Source organism: Camponotus floridanus, unplaced genomic scaffold (assembly GCF_003227725.1).
Source record: "Camponotus floridanus strain SB8 unplaced genomic scaffold, Cflo_v7.5 scaffold108, whole genome shotgun sequence".
Lineage (NCBI taxonomy): Eukaryota > Metazoa > Arthropoda > Insecta > Hymenoptera > Formicidae > Camponotus > Camponotus floridanus.
This window is the reverse complement of record NW_020229224.1, coordinates 624808-651572: the sequence shown is the minus strand read 5'-3', so window position 1 is coordinate 651572 and position 26765 is coordinate 624808. Positions and strand designations below refer to the sequence as shown.

At 28.8% G+C, this 26765-nt stretch overlaps 1 protein-coding gene across 1 annotated transcript; it reads left to right on the top strand.

The window, feature by feature from the left end:
- Positions 1–3208: 3208 nt before the first annotated feature.
- LOC105257983 lies at positions 3209–25030 on the top strand. The gene is made up of 3 exons (XM_025412488.1): positions 3209–3277; positions 22139–22448; positions 24617–25030. The coding sequence occupies exons 2-3, from the start codon at positions 22151–22153 to the stop codon at positions 24805–24807; spliced, it is 489 nt and encodes a 162-aa protein (XP_025268273.1). The 5' UTR covers positions 3209–3277; positions 22139–22150; the 3' UTR covers positions 24808–25030.
- The last annotated feature ends 1735 nt before the right edge of the window (positions 25031–26765 follow it).

Below are 26765 nucleotides of genomic sequence, written 5' to 3'. Positions count from 1 at the left end.
TTACTTAGGAATGTAGCCTCTACAACATATGTGAAAATAAAAATTTTTCGAGCTATGTAACCTAAAGAAAACATTTGCCAAAACATTTTTGACACTTAAAACTTTCAAGTGTGATTTCTCACTTAAAAAAAAGAAACAGAGTTGTACAAAGAATCAAAGGACCTTTAAAATCATATATCACTTGATTCATATTGCCATTTAAGATTTATGAAGGCGTAGCTACTCCGACGAAGACGATAAAAAAATTTAACGTACTTAAATGTCTCCCTTGAAAATAAAATTGACATCTTTTAGCATTTTTCCCAAAAAATAATCAATTGTGAAATAAACAGATGGAACATTTTAAAATTAACACTTTATATATCAAGCGACGTAGTAGCGTCGTAACGTCAAGTACATAAAAAAAATATTTTAAAAATTAAGTCTCTCTGAATAAATATAAAATGCGTTTTAATTTCTTAGGGCGAATTTATGTATAATATTTCTACAATGTAAAATTGATTTCAAATATATTGATGGCAAATATTATATTATCAAATATTATCAAATTTACAAATTGCTCTTAAGTACTTGGCTAATAGTAATTATTGATTTCTTATTTTAGTTTTGATATTTTATTTTTTAGTATTTTTTTAGGGAAATTATTCTTTAAGGTTTTATTTTTTTATAAAAATGATTTTTGTGGAAAAATTATTGTAATTTATTTTTAAGAACTTTTTTTTATTAAACATTTTGTTGCATACAAGGTAGAATATTTTTTATGTACTTGCCGTAATTTTTTACCTTTATAAGATTTTTTAGAGGGATTGTTATCTAGACTGGGCAAACGATAGTCAAGAAACGAAGTCAAAGAAAAGATGTAACAGTTATACTTCCAAAGTCACGCAATCAATGGAAAAGTGACTTAGGTCGAACAAACAATAAGGTCTAAAAAATAAATAAACGATCGTTTGAGAGGTGTCCATTATACCTATTCAAACATTCGTTCAATGTTCCCTTTTCGATAAAAGAATTTCTTTCATGCGGGACTTAGCCAAGTGCGATCTCTTTTAAATTGGAAAATGAATATACATATAATTATTTATTATAAAACTTGAATTTATTCACAAAATAATTTCTATTTTTACACATAATATGTATACAGGGTGTCTGTCATATCATCTGCCAAGAAAAAATCATAAGTAGATCTCGTTAAACCAAACTAAAAAGTCCTATATCATTTTGCAAACATTTACGTAAAATTTCGAGATATTAATTGAAGATCGCGTGAGTAGAAGCACACAGTGAGAAAAGCTACTGTAATTTGATATTAGGATGCGTGGCGAAGCAGTGAGCGGGGCACTAGTCAAAAGTAACGTTGAAGCGCCGCATGCGCTTCGATGTTATGTCCGCCAATCGATATTACGACGATGCCATAAATGCAATGAAATTTAGGGTAGGCACTTTGAGCACCGTCTTTAAAGTAAGTAAGGAAGTCATAATCGTCATGAATGTCATCTAAGACCTTCGCAGTCGCATAGCTTAAACGACGCGTCAAAGAACATAAGTTGTTTGACAAAAATGCTCCTTTCTACAAGATCTATTATCCCTTACAGTTTGTTGCAGAGGAATCATCCTGTATAATACACACACACACACACACACACACACACACACACACACACACGCACGCACGCACGCACGCACGCACGCACGCACGCACGCACGCACACACACGCACACACGCACGCACGCACGCACGCATCCACACGCGGCACACATATACATTATTTGGGTAAACCTTCGGAAAACCCATCTATGTGAAATAATGGATAAGAATATCCAATTACGTATTTTTACCTCCTGAAACTTAAAAATGACGATCAAAAAAGGTAAATTAAAGGTAAATAAAAAAAAGGTAAACAATTTAAATTTATATAGAATTTAATGCAATTTAATACAATTAAAAAATATCACAAATATATGTGTACACACACGCGGGAGGTGCAAGGGGGGCCTTCGGCCCCTACTCTTTCTGCAACTACCCCGCCAGTAGGCATGGTGGACCTCACTTTACAACTTACAGCATATATCCATTATGATTGAATTTTTTGAAAAGCGTCCCCTACCGGCGGAGTGGTTGCGGGAGGGGGAGTCGAAGGCCCCCCCTTGCATCCTCCGCGCGCGTGTGTGTGTGTGTGTGTGTGTGTGTGTACACATACATTTGTGATATTTTTTAATTGTATTAAATGTATTTAAAATAATTATTTTTTTATATAACAACTAAAATAGTAAGTTTATGAAAAAAACATACACACACACACACACACACACACACACACACACACACACACACACACTTGACGCATCCTGAAAGTACCTAACCTAACCTGAGTGTAACATTAATGTTTAGTTAACACTGATTTTCATTGGCTTTTTTACGTTTTTCAGCGTTCTTTGCTGCTATTTTTTGTTTCTTGTTTCAAAAGCCATTTTTTTAGTTTCAAATTTGTGTTTAGATGATAAAAATACGTAAGAATTGGATATTCTTAACTACTATTTCATATATACGTTTTCCAAAAGTTTATTGATATTTTGCGTTTTTTTTCGACTTGCGAGTCTGACGGCTATTTTTAAGTTTCATATTCGTGTTCAAGAGGTAAAAATACATAGGAATTGGGTATTCTTATCCATTATTTCATATAAGTGGGTTTTCCGAAAATTTACCATTATTTGTTGTACTATATTATAATAAACAATATTTAATAGGTCAGTGAGTAAAAGGTCAGATTACAACAATGTTTTATATATTCTCATATATATATATGTACATATATGTATTATATATGCACATGTATAATATAACATGTATTATTCACATGTATTTAAGCGTTACTATAGCTATATAGATCTTTCTTTGCTTTGAAAGTGATATTTTCGTAGGTATTTTTATAAAGAACATTCGATTTCTATTAATTCAAATTCAGACTAGCGCTATCGCGCTACTGAAGTCATCCCGCGTCTCAATTAGTAAATTTTACTACGAAATGTTTCAACATCCAGAACGAGACCTATAAGGTGAGGACACGCGTGTCATTCCTTTTATCATTGTGATATAATACATCCGCGCCAATTCGAGTCATATATTTCAACCGACATAACGCGCGTGCGTAACTATAATGTGTCCTCGACATCAACTAAGTAATATGGCGACTGCCTAGCATAATTAGTCGGTTTGCGACCATCGGCGCGTGTAGATCAATGATAGAGGAACGACGACATTGAGTGACGGTTCTTTGTAGGTATCAGCACAAGCTTTCTCACGATAACTTTTAATTGTATATTCTGAATTTTCGATTTTTATCAAGATGAGTTTATATCTCTTGATATATATACGTGCTCTTTAATTTTGACTATGAAAGTTGCCTTTGTAAGTCGATTTTGAGAGAATGTATTTGAAAGAATCGGGGATACGTGTCAAAATAAACGTAGATTGAACTTCATGATACATCAAGTGTTTGCATTGTTACCATCAGTGATCCTTTTGTGCCAGATTTTAGAAAAAATGTAATAAGAAGAATATAAGAAAAAAATTTTAATATTTCCTATAAGATATGATTTTCTCTCTACAATGATTCTAAGATAAATATCCGAAATTTGTAATGTTTAGGTTTTGAAATATGAAAGTGATATTTTTTGTTAAAATTGCTGTTTATGTCTCTCTATCGTAAGAGTGATTGTCAAATTCAACATGTGATACAAGAGTGTATAAATAAATTTACTTTAAATTAAAGATTTTTGATACGTTTTATAAAAATTATATAACACTCAAAAGTAATCTTAATAATATAAAAATATAAATATAAAAATTACAAAGATAAATATTTGTTTTTATTTGTATTCGTATATTATTATTACAGCCATACATATATATACAGAAATCAAAAATAAAATAACAAATATAGATTTTATAAAATTTTAATACATATACACATACATATACATAGCATATTTGAGATTATTATATGTTACAGTAAGATATTAATGAAAAATTTTTATAAATATTATTGAAAAAGTTAATAATAAGTATGAAATCATATCTTTTTACAGAATATGGTGTGCATATATTATTATACTATATAAAAAATTCTTAAACCAAAATATAAAATTGTAAAAATTATTTTATTAGAAATATTTAATTTCTATGAAATATGGAACTTCCCCATGTAATTCTTTTAACTATGTACAATAATATACATGAAAATAATTTTATTATTCAATTTATATACAACTTAAGAAAAAATTAATGAAAGATAAATAAATGATAAAAATTTATCATTTACAAAATAGAAAAAAATAAATATACTTTAAATTGAAGATTTTTTTAATACAAAAATTTTATAAAAATTTTATAAAAATAAATTATTTTATAAAAATTATAAGCAGTCAAAAATAATGTTACATATAGATATAAGATATGAGATATATAGATATGAGAATAGATAAATATTTACTTTTATTTGTGCTCATACATTTTATTATATAGATTGCTATTCATATCGATGATCATTATTGTCTTTCCTATACAAATACAGTATCATTATATGTAATATCAAAGCCTATAAATTCGCATATAAAATTTTAGTTAATAAGTTGATAAAAGAAAAGTTTGTTAATAAGTTGATAAAAGAAAATGGTTGCTATAAAAAAGTGAGTTGTAAGAGATTAAAAGAATCGATCTCTCTTTAATATGCTAACTAAGAGAATACATGTAGATACATAAGCTAGAGTCATTGAACTTTACAGTTGCCACGTGTATAAATGTGTTGTTATGTGATGAATGTGTTTTTATGCAAAAGATTAAAGATTAAAAATTAAATATTAAAGATTAAAAATTAAATAAATTTCCAAAAAAGACAAAAAAGGGGAAATTATTAGTATTCATTATTATTCATTATTATTATTTCGAATTGTTTTTCTTTCAATTTGAAAATTTAAATAGATCTAATTCTTAGAAATATTAAAATGCAAATCGAATTAAATCCGAATTTTCTCATCGTTGCTAACCAGCTTCCATTCAATAAATACAATAATTCTAATAATTATTGTTTGATTCACTGCAATCTTAATCAATTTGAATTCAAATGATTTTAATTGCCGCGAGTTTTTACTTCACTCAAAACATTTTATATTTATATAAACTTAAAATTTAATAATTAATTCATTTTTAAAAAGTACATAATTAGTAAAATTTGGCCATCCCTTTTTGCTTTCAATATATTATATGAGAGAACAAATATAATAAAGTAACAAAAAAAATATATTTATATATGTACTAAATTTCTAATATATTTATCTCTCGTATATATATATATATATATATATATATATATATATATATATACGAGAGATAAATATATTAGAAATTTAGTACATATATAAATATATTTTTTTTAATATACATATATATATATATATATTTATATATATACACATATATCATATACAATTGTATAATATGTTATAATATTAGAACACACAAATATATTATATTATATATTTATTTTAATCTTTATGCATTAGTACTTAACATTATTTTTTAGCAACGTGATTCAGAGTTTTCTATTCATTACCTTTTTATCTCACATTTTACTTTATTTTGTATTTTATGTTGAAAATATTTATGTCACAATTATAATAATATAGAATATATTTTTTTTAATGTGTGTGAGTTTATATGTATTTATCTGTATAGAGAGAAAGATAAAAAAAGGATGATGAGAGAGAGAAAGAGATAAAATATAAAGAAATAAAAAGATTGTTAAATATCTATCCTAAACAGATGCTGTTAATTAAAAGTAATATCCAGTATAAGTAGATACAAAATAATTATTATAACATATTAAACATTTGTTTTCATATAATCTATAATATGAAATTGTTTTTTATAATAATATAAACAATTATAATATAAACAATTATATTATATATAGTTGTTTATAATTTTTTATAATGCTTACATTTTTTATTTTTTCAATTTAAACATTTACAATAAAAACACGCACACAAAAATATATATTCTATAACACAAATATGTATTTAAAAAAAAATTAAATAATTCCTCAAAATTCTTCAAGATTTCAATTTCTAATAAGATTTACAAGGAAGGAATTTCAAAAGAAAATTTAAAATAAAATAGCGACAAAAATGATAATGAAAATATAACAAATATAACAAAAACTTTAAATTTCAATTAAAATTTTATTAGACTTTATCTTATCAATATGTGTTCCGCAAAAAATCTTTATTTTTCTACAGCTAATTATACACAGGACTATAATTATATTACAAATATCTTTACATTTTCTTGAAAAAAAATCGGTTCCAACTTGCTCTCAAAAGAATACAACATCCCATAATTCTAGAACCTCTCTACCATATGTATTTACCATTTACAGAAAATAAACCTGATTAAAGACATTTAATATAAGCAGCGTTAAAAAGACATACTTTTACAAATTAAAAAAGATTAATAATATCTCAGATATAATCATGATAAAAAAACTAATAAAGACTATTATTTTACGGATTATTGTTATAGATAATATTAAGTGTATGAATTAGTATTAATTTAAATCATATATATAAATGTGCGATAAAATATTTTCTTTCTTCTATGTCATATCGTTCTGATTTCAATGTTTTCCGGAAATCCGAAATTACATACAAAGATTTACTATGTTCAGATGCATCTCGAGTTTTACTGCTTTCATCATTCATATAGTTTTAATAAAAAATTAAAAAAAAATTCTATGCTTAACTGCGTACAATCATTAATATGTCCGCGGCATTAAAACAATGTCAGTGTGTGCATGTATTCCTACATCTATACAGGTCGGCGCGTACACGGAGGCATTCGCGTCTTTAATAGAGCGGGACAGAATGACGTAAGACGGCCTTCCACGTGCCCGTTCTCGTCGCGCGTGTATCGCTCTATAATCTTAATGTTTTATAATCGAGTTTTTCCTGAGAATGCCAGAATTATCGCATGCATTCCATGATTGGAACAGTTACGGTTTTCAGCATGCTTAGCAAATACGCAAATTAAATGACTTTAATGTTTGAGTATATTAATCATCAACACGTGCCAAAGAATGAAAAATCATATTTATATAAATTGACATTTTTCTCCTAAAAGAGTCATTAAGAAGGATTATTTATACAAACTATTTATATCATATTATATATTTATTACACGAAGATACAAAAAAAATAAGAAAAATGTTTTTATTATAATAAAGATGTAGCTTAATAAGTCTAACTTCAGTCTCACACACACACACACACACACTACTTTATAATAGGATATAATACAAATATCCTGGAAAAAGAAGTTTATAAATAATTATATACAATTAGATAAATTTAAATATAATTATATATAATTATATACAGAGTGAGCCATTTTAATTTATCCACCCCAATAACTTTTTTATATTTGAATGTACAACAAAATGTTTCAAATAAAAGTTGCTTGACTTCGAGGGGGACAGAAGATGGGTGGCAAAAATTTGACCTTGGATAGTCATTTGAAGGTCACATAAAGGTTACCTTCAATTTCTTAAATGGAACCCCCTATTCTTCATTGCATATTCTTGTAGCTTATCTCGAGAGCTTTCCAAAACACTATAATTAAGTACCTTTTCATTAAGTACTTTTTGAGTTATAAGGCTTGAAATAATTTCTTAATTTTACGTAAACCATAAAATATCTAGTAAACAATTCATTTTTCGATTATCTTATCTTAATACTTTTATGTACAAAATAATGAGAGGAATCAATTGGTGTAAAGAAAACACATAGTTGTTTCGAAGAAAAAATATGTAATTTGCAATTAACAATTACATATTGTTTCTTAAAAACAACTATGTGTTTCCTTTACACCAATTGATTCCTCTCATTATTTTGTACATAAAAGTATTAAGGTAAGATAATCGAAAAATGAATATTTTACAAGATATTTTACGATTTATGTAAAATTAAAAAATTATTGCAAGTTTCATAACTCGAAAAGTACTCAATGAAAAAATACTCTATTATAGTGTTTTGGAAAGCTCTCGAGGTCAGCTATAAGAATATATAATCAAAAATAGGAGTTTCCATTTAAAAACTTTTAATTGATTTTTCCGTGTCCTTAACAACACTATCCAAGGTCACACTAACCATGCTATGTAATGCGCCCCTTAAAATCCTACAACTTTTGTTCGGAACATTTTTCAAGTAAATGCGTATTTTTCGAAATACCAGCCTGATACGGTCGCTCTGATACACCCTGTATATTACTTTTTAATTATTAATTATATATTATTTATTATAATTACTATTAATTATAATAAGTTATAATTATTAATTATATATTACTTTTTAATTATTAATAATGTAATAATATGTATATATATATATATATATATATATATATATATATATATATATGTATATACGTGCCTTGAGATGCAGATACTCATTACCTGCTCAAGTTTTCACACATTTACATATCAAAGACAATTGTATTTATTTATTATATATCATATCATTGCGCGTCACGTCTTGCACGTGGTAGAAGAGACTCGAGGTCAAAATAATCTCACATATATACACCGCGCAGTGGGTAGGAGAATAAGGCTTTAGCATTATTTTGGTACAGGCACGTGCAGTGACGTTAACGGTAATCAGGTCATCGCCTGCATCGATCGTGTCGCCACGCGCGGAGAGCGAAAAGATATCCACGTATAGGACACATAGGTCATTATCAAAACGCCGGATGTTATTCCAAAGTCAAGAGTGGGATATTAAAAATGATACGTCGATTCATTGGCATTATATACGCATTTTGCAAAAGATAAAGATTTCTATTCAAGATAAAGTTTTCTATTATCTTTTATATATGAATTTTCAAAATAGGAAACTTCATAATTTATAGCAAATATAAATTTTCCGGAGTATAATAAAATAATAGGTTAACAGATTTAAAAGTGCATGATTTCTAGCAACTTTTTATCGTATACAAATAATTTAGATACATATACTCTTACATGTATTCTTAAGCTATTTTAAAGTAGATTATATATAAATAAAATTGAATATATATGCTCGTGGAACAAATATATCACAAATTATCTCACGCGACAGAAATCTTTTATATTAAATATATTTATAGATATCTGATATTTATTATGTTTTTGCAAACAATTTATAGAAAAAAATTAAATATGTCGGTATTTTTTAATTATTATTTTTTGAAAACAATAGTTTAAAAAATTATTTAATTCTATTAGTTTTAAAAAAAAGAAAAATCAATTTTGCTAAATAGTTTAATTTCAAAATAATATAATAATATTTCCATTTAATATCATTTTTGTAACTTATATTGAAAGAGTTTTCCAAAACACTAAACACTAGTAAAATATTTTTTCATATATTTTTCGAGTTATAAACTTGAAATAATATTTTAATTTTATATCAATTATAAAAAATATCTTGTCTAAAATATTCATTTGTCTATGATCTTATCTCAAACGTTATGCACAAAACATCGAGAATCAATTGATGTAAAAAGCTGTTAAAAAATATACAGGGTGACCCATTTTAACTTAGGCAGCCAAATAACTCGAAAAATAAGCACACTACGAAAAAATGGTTAGAATCAAAATTTCGTCATTTCGAGGGGGACGTACAATGACGTTAAAATCAGCCTCCCACCCCTCCCCCTGGGCGGTGAGGGGGGGCAAGTTTGAAATCTTAAATGGAACCCCCTATTTTTCATTGCATATTCTTGTAGCTTATCTCGAGAGCTTTCCAAAACACTATAATTAAGTACCTTTTTATTAAGTACTTTTTGAGTTATAAGACTTAAAATAATTTCTTAATTTTACATAAACCATAAAATATCTAGTAAACCATTCATTTTTCGATTATCTTACCTTCATACTTTTATGTACAAAATAATGAGAGGAATCAATTGGTGTAAAGAAAACACATAGTTGTTTCTAAGAAAAAATATGTAATTTGCAATTAACAATTCCATATTTTTTCTTAAAAACAACTGTATGTTTTCTTTACACCAATACTTTACATAAAAGTATGAAGGTAAGATAATCGAAAAATGAATGGTTTACTAGATATTTTATGGTTTATGTAAAATTAAGAAATTATTTTAAGCCTTATAACTCAAAAAGTACTTAATAAAAAGGTACTTAATTATAGTGTTTTGGAAAGCTCTCGAGATAAGCTACAAGAATATGCAATGAAAAATAGGGGGTTCCATTTAAGATTTCAAACTTGCCCCCCCTCACCGCCCAGGGGGAGGGGTGGGGGGGCTGATTTTAACGCCATTGTACGTCCCCCTCGAAATGACGAAATTTTGATTCTAACCATTTTTTCGTAGTGTGCTTATTTTTCGAGTTATTTGGCTGCCTAAGTTAAAATGGGTCACCCTGTATATATACACCGTGGCCCATTTTAATCGACGCACCTGAATATCTCCGTTGGTAAGCCGAATACGAAAAAATGTTTCAGACAAAAGTTGTATGGTTTCAAGGGGGACATAAGATAGTGTCATTAGTTTGATCTTGAAGAGCCATCTGAAGGTCACGTGAAGGTCAGCTCCAACTTTTTAAATGGGACACCCTATATGCTTTTGCATATTCTTGTAGCTCATCTCAAGAGCTTTCCAAAACACTATAATTAAGTTAGTTTTCATTAAATACTTTCCAAGTTATGAGGCTTGAAATCATTTTTTAATTTTACATAAATCGTAAAATGTCTTGTAAAATATTCATTTTTCGATTATTTTACCTTAATACTTTTACAAAATAATGAGAAGAATCAATTGGTGTAAAGAAAACACATAATTGTTTCGAACAAAAAAATGTAATTGTCAGTTGCAAATTACATTTTTTTGTTCGAAACAATTATGTGTTTTCTTTACACCAATTGATTCTTCTCATTATTTTGTACATAAAAATATTAAGGTAAAATAATCGAAAAATGAATATTTTACAAGATATTTTACGGTTTATGTAAAATTAAAAAATGATTTCAAGCCTCATAACTTGGAAAGTATTTAATGAAAACTAACTTAATTATAGTGTTTTGGAATGCTCTTGAGATGAGCTACAAGAATATGCAAAAGCATATAGGGTATCCCATTTAAAGGTTGGAGGTAACCTTCATGTGACCTTCAGGAAGCTCTTCAAGGTCAAACTAATAACACCACCTTATGTCCCCTTTAAAACCATACAACTTTTGTCTGAAACATTTTTTCGTATTCGGCTTACCAACGGAGATATTCAGGTGCGTCGATTAAAATGGGCCACGGTGTATATATATATATATATACAGGGTCTACCAAAAGTGTGGAAACCCCTAAATATCTCGGAAAATATACGTTTTACAGAAAAGTGTTTCCAACAAAAGTTGTAGGGTTTAAGAAGATCTATATACTGATTCTATCAGTTTGACCTTGGATGGCGTCGTCAAGGTCAGGTCAAGGTCACATTGACTTTTTTAAATGACACCCCCTACATTTGATTGCATATTCTTATAGCTTAATTCAAGAGCTTTCCAAAACACTATAATAATGTTCATTTTTATTAAGTACTTTGCGAGTTATGAGGGTTGAATGATAGAGTAGCGCCGGTATTAACATTATCCAAGGTGTACTACATGGAGGTTACTCGCTCGGATTTGCATCTGTTGTGTGTGTGATCCAGCTAACTAAGGCAAGATCGGTCGTGGATCCAGTCAGCAAAAGCAAAGACCCAACCAAATTACAATCGAGCATTTAAAGACCTGGAAAGCAATCGACATAGTAAACAGTAAATAAATTTGTGGATGCTCATTTATCATAATAATTGTTCGAAATGTGTGCGTGTGCGTGCGTGCGGTGCGTGTACACAGAGATCAGGTTAGGTTGCACCAAACGATTGCAAATGTGTTTCAATGTGTTAAAGTAAATGCTGAAAGTGGCTGCCATTTACTTCCTGACAATATGCTAATCTTTGGTAGAATGTAGAAATGACTTTACGATTCGTTTCAAAAGGTATCAAAGCCATTTCATCCCTTATTCGCTGTATCAATTCGTGAATGGTTTTAGGTTTTGTTCTGTAAACCTTACTCTTCAGATATCCCCATAGATAATAATCAAGAGGAGTTAGATCTGGTGACCGAGGTGGCCAATCCTCTCCTCCCTCATTTCCGTTCCTTCTTCCTATCCACCGTAGCGGAAAAGTCTCATTTAAAATACGACGTGGTCCTGCACCAAAATGAGCAGGAGCTCCATCATGCTGAAACCATATTTCTTGGAAATTATTTGGAAAAGTATTCTGTATGGCTGGAATTATTTGATCAACAAGTAATCTCTCATACCTTTGAGCGTTCAAATATTCTTCAAAAAAAAACGGCCCTATTAAATAGCCATCTATTATTCCGCACCATACATTTATTTTTTGTGGATGTTGTGTGTGAGTTTCCCGCACCCAATTCGGATTCTCATCTGACCAGAAACGAAAATTTTGATTATTAACTTCTCCCGTTAAGGTAAAAGTTGCCTCGTCTGTGAAAACAATTTGATAAGGGAAGATGGGCCGGACATCTATTAGTGCCATCATTCTTTCACAGAAATGTATACGACGCTCCTCATCTCCGTTTTGCAATTCTTGAACGTATTGCAATTTATATGGATGGAACTTGTTCTTCTTTAAAATTCTCCAAACCGACATGGGAGCAATATCGTGAGTTTGAGCGACTCTCTGAACACTAGAATTGGGATCTTCAATAAATGTCTGCAGAACATCAAGTTGTTTTTCTTCGTTGGTTGCAGACAATGGTCTTCCTGACTTAGAGCGATTTCTTACGCTACCAGTTTGTCTAAAACGTTCTATTGTTTTTAACACAGTGGACTTATTAATTCGACGGTTCGGATACGTGTCATTAAATAATCGAACGACATCAGAGAACGATCTTTCGTTATCACCCCATCCACGCATCATGAGGATAGTGATTCTTTCACGTTCCGACAAGTCGCCAGCCATTTTTAAAACGTTTAATTTTAATTAATCGTACGTTGTATTTGGACGATAACAATTAATTTCTGCTTGCTCAAAGCTGAAGTTAGAAGGTGCTCGTTCTTTGATAGCTTTATACATTCTTAGTTGAATTTTAAATGCGAGTTAGACTGCATGTAGTGCGTCACATAGCGGTAAATGAAGGAACTAACGAGACGTTTCATACACGTTTTATGGAGCAATTTTTTGGCAATTTGACTTCAGCGAAATATGAGGATATGTTGAGGAATCGATCTTGCCTTAGTTAGCTGGATCACACACAACAGATGCAAATCCGAGCGAGTAACCTCCATGTAGTACACCTTGGATAATGTTAATACCGGCGCTACTCTATCATTCAACCCTCATAACTCGCAAAGTACTTAATAAAAATGAACATTATTATAGTGTTTTGGAAAGCTCTTGAATTAAGCTATAAGAATATGCAATCAAATGTAGGGGGTGTCATTTAAAAAAGTCAATGTGACCTTGACCTGACCTTGACGACGCCATCCAAGGTCAAACTGATAGAATCAGTATATAGATCTTCTTAAACCCTACAACTTTTGTTGGAAACACTTTTCTGTAAAACGTATATTTTCCGAGATATTTAGGGGTTTCCACACTTTTGGTAGACCCTGTATATATATATACACCGTGGCCCATATATATATATATATATATATATATATATATATATATAATTATTAATTGCAAATTACATATTTTTCTTAAAAATAATTATTTTTTTTTAGACTAATTGATTCCTTTCATTACTTTGTGCATAAATGAATTGAGGTAAGCACCGAAAAATAAATATTTTACGAGAGATATTTATTGCTGATGTAAAATTAAGAAATTATTTCAAGCTTCATAACTCGAAAGTACATAATAAAAAAATATTTTATTATAGTGTTTCAATAAGCTTTAGGTAAGTTATAAGAATATACAATAAAAATGGAGATTTCTATTTAAAAAAATTTAAGATGACATATCATTGACGCCGCTTTTCAAGGTCATACATATATAATTTGTGTGATTGATATTACATATGTAATTTGTAACTTAAAATCCTACAACTTTTGTATTTAATATTTTTTTTCTATCTTGTATATTTTCGCAGTTATTCAGAGATTCCTATCTTTTTTCCGCACTCTGTGTGAAATAAAAATCGGAAATATGCAAAATAGATTTACATAATCTAAACTAATGTAAGAGAAAGTATATTTGTGCACAATCCCATATGAAACGATTAAACAAGATTTGTAACATATTACATGGAATTGCATAGAAATTATGATATTAATAATATGGCATTATACACAGTGAAATACGTTTTATGCCATTTAGTCAAATTTTTTATTAAAAAAATATGTATTTAAATTTCATAACTTTTTATAGAAAGTTATAATAAAGAAATATTAGCATGTGTTTAATTTTTTTACTGAATATTAGATATTACATTTAACAAAAAGATAGCACATGTGTGCTATGTACAGTAAGTACAGTAAGTATAAATATGTAAATAAATAGAGACAAAATGATATCAAACTAAATCGAAAGGAATTAGGTTCGTTATATATTAAACAACAAGATAAGAAAACTGGCGTCTCCGAGCCACAGCGGATGGTAATGCCTAAAAATTTCTTTAATTGTACGCGAAAATTTAAAAGAAAACAAAGCATATGGATATATTTTACTTGGTGCATTTACCAAGATATATAGATTCTCATTTTTGAGAAATTCTATAAAAAACCCTCTTTACCCCCCTGGAGAGACGAGAAGTAAAGACGTAGACAAGAAAAATATCGGAGCGAAGTCGCTGAATCGGGAATCGAACCCGAGTCTTTCGCTTGCCGGGCGAGTGCTCTTACCACTGAGCTATTCAGCCCCACAGTTCTTTATATCCATTTCATGATGAAAAAATGTTAATTAAAAAAATTCTCGATTGCTGCCAACAAAGAGTACAACATTAATAATAAATAAAAAAATGTTTGAAAAAAAACTTCCGACTGCTGCCAACAAAAAGTACATTTTAATAATTATAAAATAATTATTACAATTATTAAAATGTACTTTTTGTTGGCAGCAGTCGGGAGTTTTTTTTTAAACATTTTTTATTTATTATGAATGTTATACTGTTTCTTGGCAGCAATCGGGAGTTCTTTTTAATTAAAATTTTTTTTACTTTCTTATTTATTTTTTATTTTATTATTTTATATTATTATTATAACTTTTTTTATTTTATATTATATCTTTTTCATTAACTTTTTTTGTTCTTATTTTTATATATAATTTTTTTATAATTATTAAAATGTACTTTTTGTTGGCAGCAGTTAGGAGTTTTTTTTTTTAAACATTCTATTTTATTATTATATTTATTTATTATTATTATTATTGTATATTTATTATTATATTGGCAACAGTCGAGAGATATTTTTTTAAACATTTTTATTATAATTATTTTTATTTGCAACATAGTCATAATAATAAGTAATGTAACATAACATAATATGAAAGAATATAATCTTCTGCGTAGCCATATAATTATGATTATATGATATTTTTACAATCATTCTTGGCTACACAGCAAATATATAAACTTCTATGATTGCAGAAATACTGTATAATCATAATTATGTGGCTACGCAGAAGATTCTCTTTCACATTATGTTATATTATTGTATTATTTATTATTATGACTACGCTACAAATATATAAACTTTTACATAAATAATATAAATAATATAACATAATGCAAGAGTAAATAATCTTCTGTGTAACCATATAATTATAATTATATGATATTTCTACAATGATTCTTGGCTACGCAACAAATATATAAACATCTATGATTGCAGAAATACTATATAATCATAATTATGTGGCTACGCAAAAGATACTTTCTCACATTATGTTATTGTTGTATTATTTATTATTATGACTATGCTGCAAATAAACATAATTATTATTAATAATTAATACAACAATAATATAACATAATGTGAGAAAAAATCTTCCACATAATTATGATTATACAGGGTGTCCGCCAATTTTTGACCTTAACGAAATAAGGAAGTACATTAGCTCAAATTAATAAGGAAAGATCTCTATTGTTTTGTGATTGTCGCAATAATTAACGAAAAATTAAATAAAGAAGATCGGCCAATCTGCGTGAGTAGAAGCGCGCGGCGACGAGAGTCATTCCACTGTAATCTGATACTACGAGCGCGGCGAAGTGGTGGACGGGTCGCTCTCCGAGACATGATGGTGGTTTGCGATATATCGCAATACCGCGCCGAAAAATGATCCGTTCTTTTAGTGGCGAGAAAATGATGCGCTATCATTTCCACATCACCTTGCAGTAGATAGCATGGTGCACTTTTTTTATAGTGGTTTCCCTCATAGGCATATTTCACTCTCAATTTGAAAATTATTCAAAATGCCATACTATACGCTGAATGTATCTTAAATGTAAAAAATTGATGGTGACAGTACTTTTACAAAAATTGATTCATGGTTGAAAATCCCTTGATAAAATGTATTGCACACGTCGATAATAATACGTTGATAAAATGCTTCATGAATCCTTTCTTCATCTCATACACGAAGGCGCATTGCTGGACCGGTTATCCCGATATTATGCACGATACCCAGTTTCACATAATTATTGCACAACACGTAAAATTGTACGGCCACTTGGTTTTCGTGCACGTCCGGGAAATGATTCCATGTAAATTGCGGCCGCACGATAAGTATTTTCTGCCGCTAGTCCATATGTCACAATCATATCCGCAGTGTTTGCTGGTATCTAGATAAAATTATCTAGGTAATTATCTAGATAAAGAAATGGATCGTCTTTATCTTTAACTAGATAAAGAAATACAAAGTATCTTTATCTTTATCTTAGATAAAAAATATATGTTATCTTATCTAAAAATTGTCTAAGATGACGTTTTCATTATGCAAAAGAATTTTCGAGGCAAGCTTCTAAAAATCTATCTAAAATAGCTAAAATATACTTTATCTTGTACTTGTTTTACTTAAATTTGTGCATTGCATTAATGTATATTTTATAAAAATGATATATGTATTGTTACACATTTATTATTATATTATTAATATATTATATATTATAAATATATTATAAATATATTATAAATATAAATTAATAAATAAATTAATCATATCGTTTATATACCTTTTTGTTATTATTTAAATATTCTTTAGGAAAGGAGAAAGAATATGTGTTTAATATTCCATGTAGAATATGTGATTTTAATATCCCATTTATAATCTGCGTCACATTTTTTACAAATATTTATAGTCTTATAAAATAAACAAAAATATGTAGATAATTATCTAGATAATTATCTAGATAATTATCTAGATTATCGCAATAATCATCTCATCTAGATTAAGTAAAAGCAAAATCATATTTATCTCATCTAAAATAAATTTACGAATTATTATCTTTACAAAGGGTTAAATGAGATTGTGTAGTCGACCAAACTTATTATCCCAGCCAGAATTATAATTTATTCAATACGACGTTTCGACCATATGGTTGTGGTCCTTATCAAGTATACACTGAAATGGATATTATCTTTACCTTTATCTAGATAATTTTGAAATTATCTACAGCAAACACTGCATACGGACTAGCGGGAGAAAATACTTATCGTGCGGCCGCAATTTACATGGAATCATTTCCCGAGCGTGCACGAAAATCAAGTGGCCATACAATTTTACGAGTTGTGCAATAATTATGTGAAACTGGGTGTCGTGCATAATATCGGGATAACCGGTCCAGCAGTGCATCTTCGTGTACGAGATGAAGAAAGGATTCTTGAAGCATTTTATCAACGTATCATTATCAACGTGTGCAATACATTTTATCGAGGGATTTTCAACCACGGATTTATAAAGATACTGTCACCATCAATTTTTTACATTTAAGATACATTCAGCGTATAGTAATGGCATTTTGAATAATTTTCAAATTGAGAGTGGAATAGGGGGGAAACCACTATAAAAAAGCGCACTATGCTATCTATCGCAAGACGGTGTAGAAATGATAGCGTATCATTTTCTCGCCACTAAAAGGACAGGTCATTTTTCGGCGCGGTATTGCGATATATCGCAAACCACCATCATGTCTCGGAGAGCAACCCGCCCACCGCTTCGCCGCGCTCGTAGTATCAGATTACAGTGGGACGACTCTCGTCGCCGCGCGCTTTTATTCACGCAGATTGGCCGATTTTCTTTATTTAATTTTTCGTTAATTATTGCGACAATCATAAAACAATAGAGGTCATTCTTTCTTAATTTGAGCCAATCTACTTCCTTATTTAGTCAAGGTCGAAAATTGACGGATCCTGTATAATTATACAGGGTGTCCGTCGATTTTCGACCAAAATGAAATAAATAAGTAGATTGGCTCGAATTAAGAAGGAATGACCTGTATTGTTTTGGGATTGTCGCAATAATTAACGAAATATTAAATAAAAAAGATCGGCCAATCTGCGTGAGTAAAAGCGCGCGGCGACAAGAGTCGTCCCACCGTAATCCGATACTACGAGCGCGGCGAAGCGGTGGGCGGGTCGCTCTCCGAGACATGATGGTGATTTGCGATATATCGCAATACCGCGCCGAAAAATGACCCGTCCCCCCTTTTCGTGGCGAGAAAATGATGCGCTATCATTTCCACACCACCTTGCGATAGATAGCATGGTGCGCTTTTTTTATAGTGGTTTCCCCCATAGGCCTATTCCACTCTCAATTTAAAAATTATTCAAAATGCCATTTACTATACGCTGAATATATCGTAAATGTAAAAAATTAATGGACAGTACCTTTACAAAAATTGATTCGTGGTTGAAAATCCCTCGATAAAATATATTGCACACGTTGATAATGTGATACGATGATAAAATTCTTCAAGAATTCTTTCTTCATCCCGTACACGAAGATGCACTGCTGGACCGGTTATCTCGATATTATGCACGACACTCAGTTTCACATAATTATTGCACAACACGTAAAATTGTACGGCCACTTGGTTTTCGTGCACGCCCGAAAAATGATTCCGTGTAAATTGCGGCCGCACGATAAGTATTTTCTCCCGCTAGTCCATATGCCACAATCATATCCGTATATTCCTGCAGAGTACACTTCATTTTCTCTGTTAATTTACTACGCAAACACAAGATTTTTATTAAAACGTCTTAGCTCTCGCACGCTGTTACCAGACTGCGTACGCCAGCAGCACGCAACTACAGCTGACAGCTGAGCGGACATGTGAGTGTAAGCGTACGTGTGAGTTCGACGCCTGCGCACTATGATTACACTCACATGTCCGCTCAGCTATAGTTGCGTGCTGCTGGCGTACGCAGTCTGGTAACAGCGTGCGAGAGCTAAGACGTTTTAATAAAAATCTTGTGTTTGCGTAGTAAATTAACAGAGAAAATGAAGTGTACTCTGCAGGAATATACGGATATGATTGTGGCATATGGACTAGCGGGAGAAAATACTTATCGTGCGGCCGCAATTTACACGGAATCATTTTTCGGGCGTGCACGAAAACCAAGTGGCCGTACAATTTTACGTGTTGTGCAATAATTATGTGAAATTGAGTGTCGTGCATAATATCGAGATAATCGGTCCAGCAGTGCGTCTTCGTGTACGAGATGAAGAAAGGATTCTTGAAGAATTTTATCATCGTATCACATTATCAACGTGTGCAATACATTTTATCGAGGGATTTTCAACCACGAATCAATTTTTGTAAAGGTACTGTCCATTAATTTTTTACATTTACGATATATTCAGCGTATAGTAAATGGCATTTTGAATAATTTTTAAATTGAGAGTGGAATAGGCCTATGGGGGGAACTACTATAAAAAAAGCGCACCATGCTATCTACCGCAAGGTGATGTGGAAATGATAGCGCATCATTTTCTCGCCACGAAAAGGGGGGAGGGGTCATTTTTCGGCGCGGTATTGCGATATATCGCAAACCACCATCATGTCTCGGAGAGCGACCCGCCCACCGCTTCGCCGCGCTCGTAGTATCGGATTACGGTGGGACGACTCTCGTCGCCGCGCGCTTTTACTCACGCAGATTGGCCGATCTTTTTTATTTAATATTTCGTTAATTATTGCGACACTCCCAAAACAATACAGGTCATTTCTTCTTAATTCGAGCCAATCTACTTATTTATTTCATTTTGATCGGAAATCGACGGACACGCTGTATATATAATTATTATATATTATTATATAATTATATGTGAATGTTACATATATTAGAAGTATAAAATATTCAAATCCTGAACCGTAATTGCAAAAATTTTGATCATTCATAATTTCTTTCCTGCATATTGTACACACATGAGTAGCATGAACCCATACAGCACACAAAGATTGCATATACATTGCAGCAATTTCACCGTAATATATTGCAACGTTGCAAATTCATTGCAAAATGCTGCATCATTGTTGTGGAATTGCAGCAACGTTAAAATGTTCGCTTTTAGGAATATGCAATGTAAGATTGTAGCAATATTACGGTGCAACGTTATTGTAATATTTGTAATATTAAAACGCGTTTTGCTAGTGCGTTTTGCAAATGCAGACACCATTTTAAATTTAATAAATAAACTTTGAAAATATAAAAAAATGTTAAGAAAGATAGGAAAAAAATGCCTTTAAAAAAACATCTATTAGTGTTTTTTATTAGATGTTTTTTAAATATTTATCTGAATATTATACATACAATAATTTTACATACTTTCGACATCAAAATATTTTAATACCTGCAATAAATGCATTATTTCCTATTTACCCATTCAATTAAGAAAAATCTGTTTATTATTCTGAAATCCAATGAAGGATCCAGATTATTAAACAAATTATTTGTTTAATAATGTAAATCCATCATTAGAATTCAGAATATTAAGTAAATCAAGTCAGTTTATCAGAAATTAAACTGACACAAGACAACAAATATAATTACTACATTAATCCTTTGTAGATCTTATATCCATTTTAGATGAATTCGAATACGATTTAGTTAAATTGGGTGTCGCCGCGTAGCGGCAAGTAAAGAAACACATATTATACATTTTCGCTATGTTAAAATGTTGCTGCAACATTGCCAAAGTAATATTACAAAATAATGTCTTTGTATTATTTCTGCAACATTACACTGCAGTGAGCAATATTGTAACCTTTCAACAATGTTGATGCAAGCTTCTGTGATGTATGGCAATTGATATGAGATAGCAGTATAACCAAACAACAATGCATATCTATGTTTTCCAGCAATATACTGGAAAATAATTTATGAAGTGATACTGCTACGGTTTTGAATTTCATGATATGTAAGAGAAGTAAAGCAATCTCTATTATATTCAAAACTTCAATTAATTGAACAAATTATTTACATCAAAAGTTAATAAATCTAATAACATTTTGAGATGAATTTGACATTGCATAAATATATTTTTAACTTTTTAAAATATAAAATTAGTAATTAATTTATGTGAGTTAAAATAAAGATTTGCTCTGTAGAATATAATTTAACTTCAAAATCATATTATCTTATATTAAACTACAATTTTTTTTATAATGGTACATTATTTAAATTATATGACAAAAATTCATGAATTCATGAATTCATGAATGAAAATAATTTTAATTCTACAAGGCAAATCTTTATTTTACTTACAAATTATAATTGTTAAAAGATTAAAAGTGCTTTGAACAAATCAAATTTAAATCTTAAAATATATTAAATTTATAAATTTTTGATGATTTATTTTCCTTAAATCACAGTATCAAAAGATTCCAATATATTATATTATTTAATAATATATAATTATATTTAATAATATTTACATTTAATAATAAGTAAATATTAAATAATTAAATGTTTGAATATATACGTTCTTCTGTTAAAATATTTTTCTTATATATTCCTTACATATTCCTTTACATTAAATAATTTTAAATAAGATTTTTCTGATAAATATTTAAAAAATTTATGTTTCAGAATTTTTATTAAATGGCGCCAACTGTTTGTGTAGCAGAATTTCCGGTTGTTAGAACTACAGTTAACACATATGTTCGCCGGCGACGAAGATCTCAAAACAGAATAAACATCACTAAACGACAAACATTTCCGCTGGAACAGATGCTGCAAATTGGGACCATCATCGAAACATCCCTAACATCTCGTGAAAATTGTTTACGGAAATTAAAATATATGAATATGATTCCAAACTGTTCTATTCCAGATAAAAATACGAAACATGCAACAAATACGAATGAATATTGTAAAAAACTCCTCATGCCAAAAAAAGGTACGATTGTTAATGTATTTTAAATTTAAAGTATTGAAACAAAAAAGTATCGCAAACTCTATAGTAAACTGAAACACATATTTTCGATTTAAATTGTGACAAATATGATTTTCCTTATAGAAAAATCTTTTGCTCCATATTATGCGTGGCAAAGATTCGTTCGAAATTGAAAAGACAAAGTGAAATAGATACACAAGTATATAAATACACAAGTACAAAGCTAAAATTCACTTTTAAATTGAAACAATCCAGCAAACATTGTTTATTGCAGTAATATAACGTGGAAGTAACAAATAATATAACGTAAGTTTTACTTATATGATATAAAATTGTAATATATCATACGTATTATTTTGCAACATTACAACAGTAATATAAGTAAAATATTATTAAGTTGTAGTTCCGAATGAACCACTCTTCCGATGGAAATGAAACTTTTGATAAATGATATTGTTATGATGTTTAGAAATCATTTATTAAAGTCCTATCCGGGATATCTATAATTTTCTAAATTCTAAACTGATAACACCATAAACAAAACATGCGGTGATCTATCTAAGTACGGCGCATCTATAATGTGTGCCGCATATAATTTAATATTTTTTATTTAAAATTAAGAAGATTACAGCTTAACTTTAGTTTTAGTATATCATCCCTTTCCCATTTTGATGAAATTTTACAGATATGTAATATTAATTGAATGTAATCGAAATTACCAGTATTAAAAATGAGTTGTGAAAATGCTTAATTTCTGAGAAATTTAATTTGAATTATTTAAACAGTTTTTAAAATCCCCATAATAATAATAAATATAAATATAAAAATAAGAATTCAATAATATTTTGTTAAAATATTTTATTTTATTAAATGTTATAAGACCAATAGATTAAAATATTATTATCAAGGAAAGAAAATAGAAAAAGAATCCATATGAGTTTGAAATTCTTTATAATTTTTATAATGGTGCTTCGAATGAGAAAGGAGGTTTATAATTATATAGTTTCACATAGATTTATAACTTTCTGCGCGAAGGGAGATCCATCCCAGTCTAGTGTTTTGGAGTGTAACGAAGTTAATTTTATTCTTTAATTATAAGATACATGGATTGCTTTTTGCACAGTAAAATGTACTTTTTCGATTTTTTTTCTTTTAGTCTTTTACTGTTTGTATAGTTTCTTTTATTAAAATGCCACTTGATGATTTTTCCTAAAGATAAAAAATTACATTTCATTGATAAACTTTTTTGTTAATAACTTTTTAATAAAAAATAAACGACGATTAAAATCTTTTAAATGTTATTCAGGAATATAACTTTGATAACATATATCAAGATCAAGGTCATTAGGTTTTTTGTCGATTTTTACCATTTTCATTTTTTTATTTATTTATTTTATTTTATTTTTATTTATAATTTTTAAACTATTTAAAAACTACATATGAGATCTTAACAGTTGACTTTAATATGATATCTTCAGATTACTTACAAAGTTCCCAATCGGAAGAATAGTTTATTCGGGACAATATTCTCCTATTTCTCTTTTGTCAATTTCTAATACAATTCCAACAAGAGATTTAAAATATTAAACAGATTATTTTAATTTGAGTATAAATATGAGAAATAAACTATTTATCTATTAGTAAAAATTTCTAGTTTTTCGAAATTCCAAATTTTATAAATTAAATACATAATATAATTTATTTTGTTTATTTAATTACCAACTCTATATATAATCATTCAATATTTTCTGTCAACCAATTCTAGAGTATAACTACGATATAACAACGATAAAATACGTTGTTATCGACATCATTCTTACATTACATGTTACATTTATGAATGAGATTTTACAATTAATTAATAACTTACCAATAATACTTATGTATATTATTTGTAACATTCCGTTTTAATGCTCTTATATAACATTAATATAACACTGTTTACTGAAAATTCGTTCGAAACTTAAAAAACAAAGCAAAATAAATGGAATAAAACTAAAACTAACTCTTAAACAATGTTTATTGCAAAGTTTTTTCACGGCGTACACTTTAGCTTTTTTTTTATCAAAAAGTTATTTTATTTTTCGTTTTCATCAGAAGAAGGCATAGAAAGAACAAGAGGGGAAAGAGAAAGAGAGAGGGTTTTCTAATATCTTAAATTATTCTCACAGATCTTTTGAGTATTATCATACACACGATAATTCTCATTCAACGCAATCGTATCCTTCAAAGACGTTTAAACGCATTACAAGCGGAGACACGAAGATTTCTCCATTCTGTATTGAAGAATCCGCAAAATCAGAATCAAGAACGAAGATTGCAAATTCTGCATCCGACATATTCTGAGGATGAGATTATCTAGTTTACTACAAAGAAAGTTTCAACGTTATCACCTCCATTTGGCTTCGATTCGAGCAAAAACTTGTTTCGTGGAATTATTTTTGCTTACAATAATCATAATCATACTAATGCTGAACTGAATTTGATTAATCTTCAGATTCAAGCAGAAGCAAAAGTTAGGTTAGTTAAGTTTTAAAATCTGAAGCTAATAATTTCTCAGAAGTCACAATTTTGAAAAAATCTAAGAGAGAATAGCTTCTCGTAAAAAGATATTTTGAATATATTTTATTTCGTAAGATGTTTTTCTCTAAATAAAATATTTTCCTATTCTTCATAATTCACAACATGAAAGAATTAACAAACATTTTTGAATAAAGTTATTCTCAATCTAATATTTAAAGTTTAATACTAAAAATATTTTTAGATTTTTCTCTATATCTATATAGTATAGAAAGATTGCAGACTTATTGCAGAATACTTTCATTAAAATATTATAATATTACAAATCGATTGCGAAACTTTGCTACATCATTGCTGTAAAATTACGGCAACATTAAGACGTTAGCATTTTGTAATATTGCAACAAAACATCATAGCAACATTGCAATGTAATATATTTAAAAAATGTAATTATCTAATAATCTAATAATATCATATAGAATATTTTTGCTTTTGATAGAAATCTTGAAACTTAAAAATATATAAAATTTGGTTAATTAGACATCATCAATTCGGTTAATTAGATATTTGTGTGTGTCTTTCAAATTAGATCTCTATAAGATTTTATTTAAAGTCTATTAACCATCTATGAAACGTTTAAGAAACATCTATTAGTATTTTTTATTAAATGTTTCTTATTAAAATTATGTTTTTATTATTATGCTTTTTTTATTATTTTTTTATTATTACGCTTTTATCTCGATACACATACAATTATCTTATATATACATTTAGCAATAGGAATATTTTAATACACGATAAATGGCTTATTTTCCATTTATTCATCTTTTTCTAATTTCAAATAATCTAATATTCTGAATCTCAATTAGAGGGATTCAGATTATTAAACAAATTAATTTAAATTAAATCAGTTTGTCGAAAATTAAATTTAAAAAAAAAGAAATATACTTTGAATCTTCTGTTAGTACCAGTCTTTCATATCCATTTCATGATTAAAAATTGAATGCATTTCATGATGAAAAATTGAAGTGTTGCCGCGTAGCGACAAGTAAAGAAACACGTACCATACACTATCATATTTTTGCTATTTTAAAATGTTATAACATTGCTAAAGTAATATTGTAAAATGTCTTTTTAATATCTCTGCTACATTGCACTGCAATCTGCAATATTGCTGCAAGTTTCTGTGCTGAATGTGTGGTATTTTGGCGATAAATAGATATAATTTATATTTCTTACGGAATTTAAAATGAATTTTTTTACTACAAGAATTATTGTTTATTGATATGTTAAGATGAAAACTTATATGTTAAGATAAAACTTATGTGACCGCATATTTTTACAAAGATTTACTCATTTTGTTATTTTGACGTTTTCATTAATTTTAATTCATTAATTTTATCTATTTATCTGAATATATTTTAACTACATCTTAACTCCACGTGACTGACAGTTTTAATAATTATAATATGCAAGTATGCATTGCTTGAAAATTAAATTTTACTAATAAGTAATGAGATTAACATTTGATAAATAACTTACAAATAATTTAATATCTTTTTCAATGTAATTTTCTTTTTCAATATAACCTTCTTTAAATATTATTTATCCAAATCAATATTTAAAGTTCGTTATTTTTTTATAAAAGTAATCTTAATATTTACTTTTAAAACCAAATTTCAATAAATAATGTTCATACGATGTATTTTTAGTATTAGTATTAACGCATATCAATACTCGAAGGTTTTGATTTAAATATTTATCGAAAGAAACGAGAGAATATATATTTGATTTATTTTT